The 12,044-nt window shown below is 50.3% G+C and overlaps 1 protein-coding gene across 1 annotated transcript in view; it reads right to left on the bottom strand.

Moving 5' to 3' along the window:
- Positions 1 to 220: 220 nt before the first annotated feature.
- The window catches only part of LOC116217479 (zinc finger CCCH domain-containing protein 18-like), an 18,058-nt gene continuing 6,234 nt past the window's right edge, over positions 221 to 12,044 (bottom strand). Inside the window, exon 3 of the mRNA XM_031557012.1 lies at positions 221 to 310. Within this exon, the coding sequence (XP_031412872.1) occupies positions 221 to 310 (90 nt within the window). The remainder of the gene's footprint in view (positions 311 to 12,044) is intronic.

The raw sequence follows: 12,044 nt of genomic DNA, 5'->3' as shown, positions 1-12,044 counted from the left end.
CAAGGGAGAGTGGCAGCACTCTGTGCACAGAGCAAAAAAATGGCACACTGCAACTTTAAGGTCTTTGTAATTAATAGGCACGAGTGATTGATTGGCCTCAAAACTCGGTGGCAGGAAATCTATCCCCTTGTCAATCAATCGCGAAGAGCTGCCATTTACAGAGGACTAAGACAGATGGCACCAATGAATGGCGCTGCAGTAAAACGAAGCCAGGGACACGTCAATTTTTCACTTTAATCTGCACCAAAACGTCGCTGCGTTCATTATGGTGCTCGTATGCATCGCCACGTAGCGTATACACGGCGGCTGCCTGTGGCAGAGGGGTGTGTGAGAGGTGGGGAACACATTGCAGCAGGGGATGTGAAGGCGGCGTGTGGCTGCCAAGCCCTGTGCTGTGCAGAGCTGCTGGGGTGCACAGAGCTGTAGCTGTACCAGCGTGCCAAGCCCAGCTTGGGTTTCCCAGTGCCACGTGGATGGGTGGTGTGAGCCTGAGCTGGATTTGCTGCTTGCCATCAACCTGCTGCCATCCAGCAGCCACCCAGCCTCAAGGACCAAAAGCGAGACTGGATACCGCTGCTTTCTCCTGCAGTTTCTACCCCCACTGAGGTACTTTTGCCCATCTGTGATGTTTGCTGCCATCTGCACGCTGGTTTGCAAGCAGCAGTGCAGCTCTGTGGTGCCGTGCTACACGACCTCACACCCCTGCACCAGAGCAGGCAGTGCTGCTTCAGGTCCTCAGCACTTCCACCAAGCAAAGTCCCACTGTGCGACTCCATCCTCACCCAACATCTGTGATATACATGGGTGCTTTTTGATTAACAACTCTTTATCCCATGGAAGCAAGAAGTGCTTTGGACACACGGACAACGTAACAGGAGAGGTATGGATCAGCAATGTGTTTTGCTGTGTTTCAAAGGTTCACACTGCTGGGCATGGCTGCTTTGTAAAGCAATTTCTTCCTTCTCGTTGAAGACCTTTCTTTCGAAATGAAAGTGAGCTGCTTTAATTTATCTTGATTCAGTGGAACCTCTGCTCTGTTTACACTGACTCAACATTTCCTCATTTAAACCCAAGGCATTTGTAATTTCAGGTTTATCTGCCGCTGCTAAGATCTTAATATGTTGCCTGAATACTGTTGCAGAATTATGCTGAGCGTTATCCTCATTATAATTAGCGCTGCAAAACAATTTTTGTTCCCGTCGGCTTCACCTTGAATATTTTATAACCAGCAGCGACGTAAAGCTGCAGGGCTCTGCTCTGCCATCTCAGTGCTTTGTGGGACGTGGATAACGGGTGCTGGGCAGTGTGGGCATCCTGAGCCCAGCCCAGTGCTGCAGTGGCACTGTGATGATGTGATGGGCTGCACAACGCCCCAGTTACCACCTGCGGTGAGGGAGCGAAATGGGATCATCAGTGCTATAAAGCTGTTGTAGTTACATGGCCTCGCTGAGTAAATAAAGGCATTAAGCAGGCAGGATGTTAACACGACATGTTAAGGAGCGTGGTTCAGAAAGCAAAACGGGCTTCTTCCAGTAGTGGGTACCTGGGATGTGCTGTGCCCAGCAGCAGCCATGAGGCTTTCCAGGCTCCCTCAGCACTGGGTTCGTGTTTCGGTAGAGGAATGTCAATATTTACTGCCAAAGAGAAAGCTTCATTTACAAACAGACTTCTGTTTAGCAAAACAGAACCAAACCAACCCCTCAAACACTGACAAGTGCACCATAAAGCAGCACGTGCTTGGGGAGGCTGGGCACTGCCAGTGGCCTGAATGCCTGGTTCTGTGGGTAGGATGCTAAGGAGCTGCAGGAAGGATGCCCCACATGTATGGGAAGGATGCCCCACACCTGTGGGAAGGATGCCCCACACGTATGGGAAGGATGCCCCACACCTATGGGACGGATGCCCCACACCTATGGGACGGATGCTCCAGGTCTACAGGGCAGGCATAGCACTCCCCAGGGCAGCAGAGCTGTGTGTCCCAGCAAAGCCTGTTGCTTTGCCCTGTCCCTTTGTGGGGAGTCCTCTGCAGGGCAGCTTCTCCTCCCCTGGAGCCATTGTGTATTAAAGCAGATGCAAACATTTTAGGGAGAGAGGTTCTGGGTGATGGGTAATGGGATAAACAGGAGATGAAGAGAGGCAGCAGCATGCGGTGGGCACTGAATTCAATGGAGCTGCTGCAATTTACAGCAGCTGAGGTCCCCCGTTGAGTCATAAACCATGACTCTGCAACAGCACGTATAATTAAAATACTCATCTCTACAGAAAGTGAGTGTGTTTAGGAAGTCCATAATTGTGGCTGAACAGAAATTCAGCAGTTCCCAGGGACAGCAGCTTCCTGCAGGTCATGGTTGCTGTGCAGTGATGCTCTCCTCCTCCCACTCCCCATTGCCCGGGCTGCCCCTGGGTGGTTGGAATTAAGCAGACAGCTGCATGTGGAGATAAATGCATTCATTAGCAGTGGGATCTGATGCATCTTCTTCATTCGTGGCATTTAAAACCCAAATGTAGAGTTATTGTCTGTCCTGGTAGGATCTGACTCCCATTGCTGTGATTCACACCCTTTGGAAGCTGTGTTCACAGTACACGTGTCCCAGAGCCCCCAGTCAGTGCCGTAGCTCAGATGTCTGTGTGTGTCCCACAGCCACAGCGATCTCTGAGACTTTTTCAACATTAAAGAAGCTGGTGTATGAAAATCCATGAGAATTTGCTGGGCTCTGTCCTCACGGCACCAACTCCAATATTCAGCGTCAGAAATGGAATAAGCGACTCTGCTCATGGAGCAGCATCCAGGAAGGAAATCCTCAGCACCTCAAGGATGCAAAGCTGTACGCCAAGAGCTGAGCCCCACTGACGCAATATTCACAATACAACTGCACTGTGGGTTGCTGTACTCCAGAATAAGCAGCGTGGCTATTTGTGCTCTTCATCAGATGCCCTCGAGAAGCAGAGGGATAAAACCAAAGGGAGCTGAAAGGAAAAAAAAAGTAAGTGAAAAATGAGAGAGGTAATGGAAGAAAAGCAGAGATAAAGTGCTGTCTGGAGAAAAGTGTGCGGAAATGTGTCCCACAAAATAAATTGAGAAACATGAGGAGACGATGAGATCTCATTTATCTCCCCTGTGCTGCTCCTTCAGTGATTGAGTAATAACCGAGGAATAAAAGGGCTCTCTGCAACCCGCTCTTGTTTGGGATCCGCGGGAAGAACATCCAGAGAGCTTTCGGCACAGCTGTGAATATTTTTAAAGATTTTCCTCAATAAGAAAGAAAGATAATCGGTGTCATTCATTCTGCATTCTCTCTCTTCGCTGTGCAGGGAAATGTGCTGCAGAGGGGAAGCCCTGCTGCCCTGGCACATGGGTGCTCTTCTGCCCTGGCACATGGGTGCCACATTGCCCTGGCACATGGGTGCTCTTCTGCCCTGGCACATGGGTGCCACATTGCCCTGGCACATGGGTGCTCTTCTGCCCTGGCACATGGGTGCCACATTGCCCTGGCACATGGGTGCTCTTCTGCCCTGGCACATGGGTGCCATGCAGATTGAGTTGGAGGATTAACCTCAGAAGCAAACAGGCACGCTTAGAACAGACCCAGCTGGCTGCAGACTGAACTCACAGCCTAACTGTGCTGTATGGACAGGCAGCCTCTGCAGCCTGAGGTCTGAGGGCACGGTGAAGCTTGTTGGCCCCTGGCACTGTGCCCTGTGATGCTCTGGGATGTGCGTGGGCTCAGGGATGGCCATTGCCAGCTGCACCGTGAACATCTACACAGGGAACGTGCAGCACAGGGGGCTGAGGGAGCACAGAGGTGGCAGTGAGGTCAGCAGCGCCTTTAGGGGGCTGACACTGAGACTGGAGAAGCAATTTGCTGCATGACTGCGGGGCAAAATGTAACAGACAGCGCCAACAGAGCACAGCCTCTGCAGGTGGGGGTGAATCCCCAGCACGGGCTCTTTAGAAGCCGTGGGGTGTGCACTGCTGATGCTGAAGCACCTTGCTGCCTGCTGCTCAGGAATTCCATGCCCATCCCCACGTCGCTGTAGTGCAGCTCCCACACTTTGCAGTGTTGCTACATTTACATGTTGTTCCCCAGGGCTGTTTTCTGAGTTCAGCAGGAAAAATCCCAGCCAAACGCCCTCACCTCCTGCTCCTCGTTAGCAGTCAGGGATGCATCTGCAGGGTTAAAAAATTCCGATGGCAAGGAAGATTTTGGTCTGAAGTTTTCCTTTGAAGCCTCTTTACACTCCGCCCGGGGGGGGGTTGAGGAGTCACTGAGCTGAATACTGACACTGAGCTCAGCTCCTGAACCCGAGCCCAGAGATGGGGTGTGGGGAGTCCTGCTGGGGTTGGGCAGGGCTGCCATGCTAACGGGGAGCAAAAGCAGAACCGTGGAGCAACAGGAAAATGAATCATTAAGACTCGTGTTTTCAAAACTGTCGTGGCTCGTCCCGTTAATATTCATGGAAGGTGACTTAATCCATAAGGTACAATAAATTAAAGCCATTATTTCAGCATCCTTCTGCTCTTCCAGGAGAGTGCATGACCCATATTGTGAAACCGTATGAATTGTTAGAATTTGTGTCTGGGAAGGAAGGCCAGGTCACCACCCTTAACAAACCCTCCTCCCATTCCCTATCAAGCAAGCAATTCAGGAGAGGTGCCACCAACAAACAACAGCCACATCCCTTAGTAACCAGCAATGGGAAATCAGCGTTAGGCACGTGAAGGACTCACTTAAGGCTGTGCCCGTCTCTCTTTGGTGGGCTGGGGTGACTGCATGGTGCTGCTCCCACCAGTAGAGCCAAAAGAATAAGGAGAAGAAAGCATCGCTGCACCTCCTGCTGCTGTTTGTGACCATCCTGGGCTGGGGAGCTTGGTGCCTGGCAAGGATTCTGATCAATTCTTTTTTTCAACTCTTATTTGCTGAAATTAAGTGAGTTTTGATTGGAAAATGAGCCTAACCAACTGCTTTATTAGTCAGCGGAAATTGCTTTGGCTAATTGACAGGAAACATCAGGAGGGAAATCATGGCCTGGAAAATGTTACTTAATAGAGAGGTTCAGCTCCTCTAAATCATGGTGGTGATGGAGAACACTGGACGACGTGAGCTCTTCTTCAAGGAGAAGTAGTAGAAAAGTTTCACAGAACCATAGAATCACTCAGGTTGGAAAAGACCTTAAAGATCATCGGGTCCAACCACAAAGCAGTGGTTTGATTTCCAAGCAGCGGCTGCTAATTGCAATAGATTTATTGAAATGAAGGTGATTTAGCCAACTCTGTGATTGGGAATGAGCTCTGGAGGAGAAAGCCAGCCCTGCCCAGCAGTGCTCAGTGCAGTGCCTGCAGATGCTGGGAAGGGAGCTGAACTCATGCTCCAGGTTATTTACGAAATAGTGAAGAAATGAAGTGTCAGAAGTCTGTGTTTGTGCCCAATCTTGAGTTTAATCATATTTTTCCCCTCGGAACTAATGAAGATGTTCTCCATCACGATGCAAGCTGCTAGCTTTTTACATCATGCACCAACCTGCGCAGGCATGGTGTTACACCCCTGCTGCAGCTCAGGCACTGAACCCCTGGGTGGTGGGAAGCAGAACTCAGCCCTGAGCTCCTGTTTCTATGCAGCAGTCACCTATAATTCAGAGGGAGGTCTCTGGAGCCCTGCGTTAACATCAGCACAGCGCACAGAGCTCCGAGAGGCTGATGGCCAATGTCTGTTCCTAACGAGAGAGGCATTACCACTGAGTAGCTTTGTCTAATTAGCACATTGCCTAATGCCACGAAACTCTGTGAGTCGTGTTGAGCATCATTTCAATTCACATTGCATGGCTTGGCCTTAAGATTCCTCTGCAGTGAGTTATTAGCTTGGTGATAAACACCTTTTGTCATTCCTTACATCATAAACATTTATTTCTAGTGCTAATTAGCACAGATTCATTGTTGCAGAAGTGATCCAGATCTCCAAGACTTGCCACTGCTGCAGAACACGCTCTGTGTGCAGCTGTGCCCCCACAAATCTGGAATCCCACAGCAGATGGAAGGTGTTACTGTGCCATTAGATGGGTTTACCTGCATCATTACTGAGCTTGGAGAGATGCATTCACCCAGGGAAGAAGTGCTGGCATCGTACTGTGCTGCTCTGCTGTCTCACTGTGGGGCAACCAGGGTTCTGCTGCTGGAATGAGGGAATGTCCTGAGCTGGAGGGGGGGGAGAGGCTGTGATATTCTTGGCAGAGTGATGAACTCGGAGCAGTAATGGGGCCATTTCTTCTTAGGATCTCATTTGAGCCCAACATGACAAATGCCACTGCTAATTTAATTGTCTATTGAATTGCCTTTCTCAGAGCTGGCCTAAAAATCAATGCATGGGAATGTGTCCCTGGCATTATATATAACCCAAAATAAACCCAGGTCTGCTTTTAGTCAATCACAAAACAGCGTAAGATGATAATAAAGACTGAACACAAATGGACCAGCGGGCTGAGAGAGCTGCAATTTAAATTGTGAACGTTCCTGCTCTGCCAGAGCTGCAACGAAAGGTTGCACCTCAATTGCTGTAATGTCCACCCCAACTGCTGTAATGGGGGTGGGAGGTGAGGAATCCCCTCCAGGCTGTGGTGCTGGGAGTGGAAATGCCCCAACCTCATCCCAGTTCAGCAGCAGAGAGGTGGGAACCGAGGGCAGCATTGGACATCAGATGTCATTTCCCTCTGGAACATCGCCAGTATTTTGCTGCTTGGGCTATTTAGATTGCTTAATTTTTCTGGACTAATTACTACTTCGTTATGGTGGTACGCCTACTGAGAGCACGATTTCAAAGAGTTTTCAAGAGTCCTCAAGCATTGGGCCGGATTCCTGCTTAGTTTTGCTTTGGAATCCATGCAAACCGCCTCAGAATCGCAGCCCCCTCTGGAAGCACAACTGCATTTCTCCCTGAGCACCACTGGCATCCCTTCAGCACTCAGCACAACAACACTGCAACATCAGAATCATTCCCACCTCTTCTGTAAGCTGCCCTCCCATCCTCAGCTAAAGGTTGGGTCACACTGGGTGCCCCACCACAGCCAGAGCATTTTGGATCCCATTGCACACAAGGACAGTGAAGAACCCTGAGTTTGTATTGCTTTCCTACTGGGATGAATTCCCCTATTGGGATGAGCAGAGATGCATCCAGCCCCAGAGAAGTGGTGCCCAGGGATCCGTGTGGGCTCTGTGCCTCAGCCTGCCCCTATGAGCACCGGGTGGCACTCACTGCCTCCCTTATGCACTGTGTTCCACTGAATTAGGCTTTAAGATTAAAGCAATAAGAAAATAAAATTGAGTCACGCTGATAAGAAGGCAAATAATGTCATTTGTAATTAGATCTTTTGTCTTCCCATTTCATTCTCTGCTCTTTTATTGTCTCTCCCAGCTTTTATGTCATCCCTCTTCTGAATTCTCCCAGCCCCGCTGAGCTCTGGGTTGCCTGGCTGCTCTCATCCCCCCCTTCCAGCCCTGCAGACCCAGCAGTGGTAAGCACTGATTTCCCATTTATTCTCCATAAAGAAACAAAACCTTCTTAAAACTCCTAATAGCTTTCCTAAAGCCGTAACCCGCTTTGTCTGTTGTTTAATAGGAAATCAATACTGTTGTAATACAATGAAATTAGCATTGATTTATCTCATCTCACTGGCAGCTGAACCAGTGCAGTATCAGTCTGTGGGATGGAGGGAGTGCTGCCCCGGGATGGGAATGCCCACGGCTGTAGCTTACATGGGATCTACAGCAATTCTGTTGTATTCATATCAGTACCAGGCAATCAGTGTCAGTAAAACGCTCACGACCCACATTTCACTCCTCAATTGCTGCTCTGATTGGAACAGTTTCTGAGCCGCAACCTCCTCACAAACCCAACACCGTGGTGGTTTGGAGAAGAGGACAATCCAGTGATGACTCTCAACACATCACAGGGTCACAGAATCACAGAATATCACAGAATGGCCTGGGTTGGAAGGGTCCCCAAAGATCACGAAGCTCCAACCCCCTGCCACATGCAGGGCCACCAACCTCCACATTTCATACCAGCCCAGGCTGCCCAGGGCCCCATCCAACCTGGCCTTGAACACCTCCAGGGATGGACGGGGCATCCACAGCCTCTCTGGGCAGCTGTTCCAGCACCTCACCACTCTCATAGGAAAGAACTTCCCCCTGACATCCAACCTCAATCTTCACTCCTTAAATTAGCCCTATGGAAATGAATCACAAGAGTACGTTTCTTACTGGGACATAGCAGCAGCAGACAAAGTTCCAGCAGCACGAGTCCCTTTGAAGAGACCTTTACAAACCCTCCAAACAGTGACTTGCAGAGGGAAGCCCTTCTCAGCACCTGAACTACAGCAGGAGTGCGACTGTTCACTGCAAGGAAGCGGTTCCAAGTGCTGTGTATCGCACACAGTCATGTTACACACTTCAGTTTTGCTCCGCACTCCTTTGAGGCTGTAGTGAATAAAATCCTGACAGCGTTCTCTCCTGCATTAATCATTTGAAGCTGATCTTACAGGATACAAGGGCAAATTAAATTCTATTTGCAATTTCATGCATGGCGCGCGGTGCGAGCGAGCCCTGAGCCAGCAGTTTTTCAGTAAGACAAGCGTGTAAGTTGCAATTATGCAGCTACTTTCCCCCATGAGCCAACACTTTTATTACTGACAAATTTATAAATGAAAATGTATGAATGGTATTAAATTCACCTTCAAGGATGTCTCGAATTAAAATGAATAACCCGTAAGACGGTATTCGAAGAAAAGCACTGCTTTAAGTGTTCCAGGTGATAAATGGGAGCCCTGTGCCATTCTGGGGCTGCTGCGCAGACTGAGCTGCCTCAGCCCCAGCCTGAAGGCACCTCTGTGTTCTTCATAGCAAGAGGACACTGATGCACAGCCCCAGCCCACCTTCCCTCATCAAGTGTAACCATGTTCTGAGCACAGCTGGCTGCAGAGGGGGAGTTCTGAGTGCTCCATCCCCCTCTGTTATGCAGTGCACGCTGATTGTGCTCCATGCAGAAGTTCAAAGCCCTTTGCAGATGCGTTTGCAAGGAGTCCTGTGCTAATCAGGTTATCACATCACGTGCTGCTCAGTCCTCTGGAGGGAAGCTCAGGCTGATCTTCAAAGCAGAGCTCTGTGCTAACTCATAGCCCTCTCCCCCTCAGCCATTCTCTTTCAGCCCTGTTTCTCCACGGGGAGGAAGCAACTTTTGTGAAGTTATCATGTGCAGTACCACCCACCTGACACTGTGCTTCGGTTTCTCCCAGTGCATGTGCTGCAGAAGAGCTCTGAGAGCACCAGGGAACAGAGCAGTGCAGCCACTCTGCTCAGGTCCAGTACTCCCTCCCCAGTCCCATCCAGACACCCACTGTCTGCACCCACAGGTCCTGACAGATGTCACCAAGCTCTCACAGCCTGCACAGTGAGGCCCAGCACCACTGGGAATGGCACTGCAGGAGCACAGCACCATGCAGGGACTGCCAGAGACCAGCATCACCACCTGCATCTCATCCCTCTGGGTTCTCACAGCACCTCCTGCCCATTGACCTGCCTGGGAGTTGGAGCACAACACCCCAAAATGAAGACACAACAGTGCAGCCCTTGCTTAGCCCTGGGCCCTGGAACACCTGGCCCGGGTGTGCACACAGGTATGTCCCTTATTGCCACAGCTGCTCCTACAGAGTCCTGAGTGCTGGGGCTCACCTGGCTCTGAAGCACAGCCTTAATGCTAATATTGGCATGAGGATTGAAAGCGGTAAGCTGGCACATCAGGGCACTCTCTGAGCTAAGTAGCACACAGCAGACCTGCTGCCAGCAGTGAACTCCTTGGCCAGCACAGCAGTGCAGCTGTGGCACACGGTGGTGCCATGGGGAGCTCGCCGGTGCCACCTCCCCATCACTGCACCAGAGCTGCAGCTGTCGGAGTCATGCTCCAGGAAACATCAAAGCACTGTGAACCCACAGCAGAGATGGAGGCCTGGGCAGGCAGCCTGGCAGGGGTAACGCAAATCACTTCAGGGAGATCAAAAGGAAAGAAATAAGGAGATGTGCAGTACGGCTCTGCCAGCCTGAGAGATAGCAGCTAAGGGAGCTTCAAAGGCAATGCTGAGCCTGAGTCGGACGGATAAATAAGTAAAGGAGGCAGCAGCTCGGAGCCTGGCAGCTGGGGGGGCAGGGAATGAGCGGCCCCAGCAGGCAGAAAGGGGCACCCAGAGCTCTGGGCATCCTCACCACCAAAATGTGAAACTCCTTGTCTGCGTGCAGCCTCTGTCTTCCTCCCGAAGCGTGTCCGTAAGCCAGCACGACGAGCAATTTCTTCCATCCCACGAGCTGTGCTCCATCGACTGTGCATTCTGGCAGAGCACCATTGATTTGATTCCTTGGGGGATGCTTTGTTTGCCCTTAACAGGTGCGGGGGGCTCAACCACGGGGTGCTTGCTCCCTTTGCTCCTGGTTGTGCAGCAGCAGTGCCATGGGCGCACAGCACGGTGTTGGCTGCAGCGCTGGCAGCTCTGTGTGCCAGCTGGTGCTGCTGCGGTTCACCTTGGTTGAAGGGCCCCATTTTGGATCGTTTTCTGTTTTTTGGTCTCCCTGTCAAGAGCTGAGGCAGGAAGCCCACAGTCACTGCTGAACAAAGCAGGCAGCTTTTGAATCCGAGTGGCAGATTCAGATAATAAGCAGGGAAACAGCTTGGCTTAACAACTCCAAAGAAACTGCAAATTATTCTGTTTGAAAGGAATGAGCTCTCTCTAAAGCTTCAGTTGGACTGGAACAGACAGTGGCTGCTTCAACTCCCTCCATCTGCTTAACCACGCACCGTGCAAAGGCCATCACATCCTGACCACAGAGCTGGAGCTGAGGGTGAGGGGGAATGCCAAGGGTGAATTTCCATTTCCACTGCTGGGTGGAAGCGCTCAGCCTGGTGTGAGAGCCAGCTGGTTTGCCAGGCGCGCATTCACGTGACAAAGGATGAGATCCAGGTGTGAATTACACACCTTGTTTCAATCCCGTCTCCAAAAACGAGGGGAAATTGCTCCTTGGAGAGGGGATCTCTGTGATGGAGGGCTGCAGAGGGAGCTGGGCTGTGGGGCACAGCTGAGCAGCACGGTGCAGGGAGCTCCACCTGAGCTGTGCCCACCCTGCCCAGCTCCAGCTGCAGGAGCAGAGCGATTCTTTGCCAGCACCGCGTTCCTAAAGGCAGCTTTTCTCTCTCTGTGAGCCTGGGAAGATGAAGAGGTGGTTTGCATCCCGGGAAGCCATAATCTGCCGTGTGACTTACATATTTTTGTTGTCTTCTCCAAATGTATTTAGGGGATTAGGGAAAGCTCGTGTCGTACAAGGGATACAGATGTTATTAAGGGAGAAATGTGTTTTTCAGCACAGGCTCCTGAAAAGCATGCAGCCAATAGTGCTCCGAATGCCCCAGTGCTGTTATTCATAGAAAACAGTTCTCTCTTCTTTTTTTTCTCCCAAATATAACCGTAGTCATTATTCAGCTTTATAACTCTAATAGATGGTTGTTAGACGCCTTCCAAACAAGCCAGCACAATAAGATACAGACGGTTAACCCACATCAGCTCTCCAAGGAAATCTCATGTTGGGCACTTTAATACATTCCTTTTGAAATTATTCAGATAAATTAGTGCATGGGGCACTGCTGCAGGGGAAAGACTGAACCTGGAACAAAGTGGAATGAGATGTGAAATAATAAAAATAAAGAAAAAACACAGGCACCAGCTTCAGGTACACCTCCAAAATTCAAATGAGCTCATTTGCAGAGCTAAAAATTTCCCAGGGACTCGAGTTGATTCAAAGAGAAATGTATTTAATTTGAAACAACTCACTTCAGGGAGCTCTGAGCTGGGATGAAACATGTTAAATAATTGATCAGCCAGGGAGAGAGGAAGAGAGAAAGGGAAAGGGAGAGGGGAAGGGAAAAGGGAAAGGGGAAAGAGAAAGGGAAGAGGAAGGAGAAGGAGAAGGAGAAGGAGAAGGAGAAGGAGAAGGAGAAGGAGAAGGAGAAGGAAAA

This window comes from Meleagris gallopavo, chromosome 28 (assembly GCF_000146605.3).
Source record: "Meleagris gallopavo isolate NT-WF06-2002-E0010 breed Aviagen turkey brand Nicholas breeding stock chromosome 28, Turkey_5.1, whole genome shotgun sequence".
In the NCBI taxonomy this organism is placed as follows: domain Eukaryota; kingdom Metazoa; phylum Chordata; class Aves; order Galliformes; family Phasianidae; genus Meleagris; species Meleagris gallopavo.
Note: the sequence above shows the minus strand (reverse complement) of the source record. Positions and strands in the feature narration are given on the sequence as shown.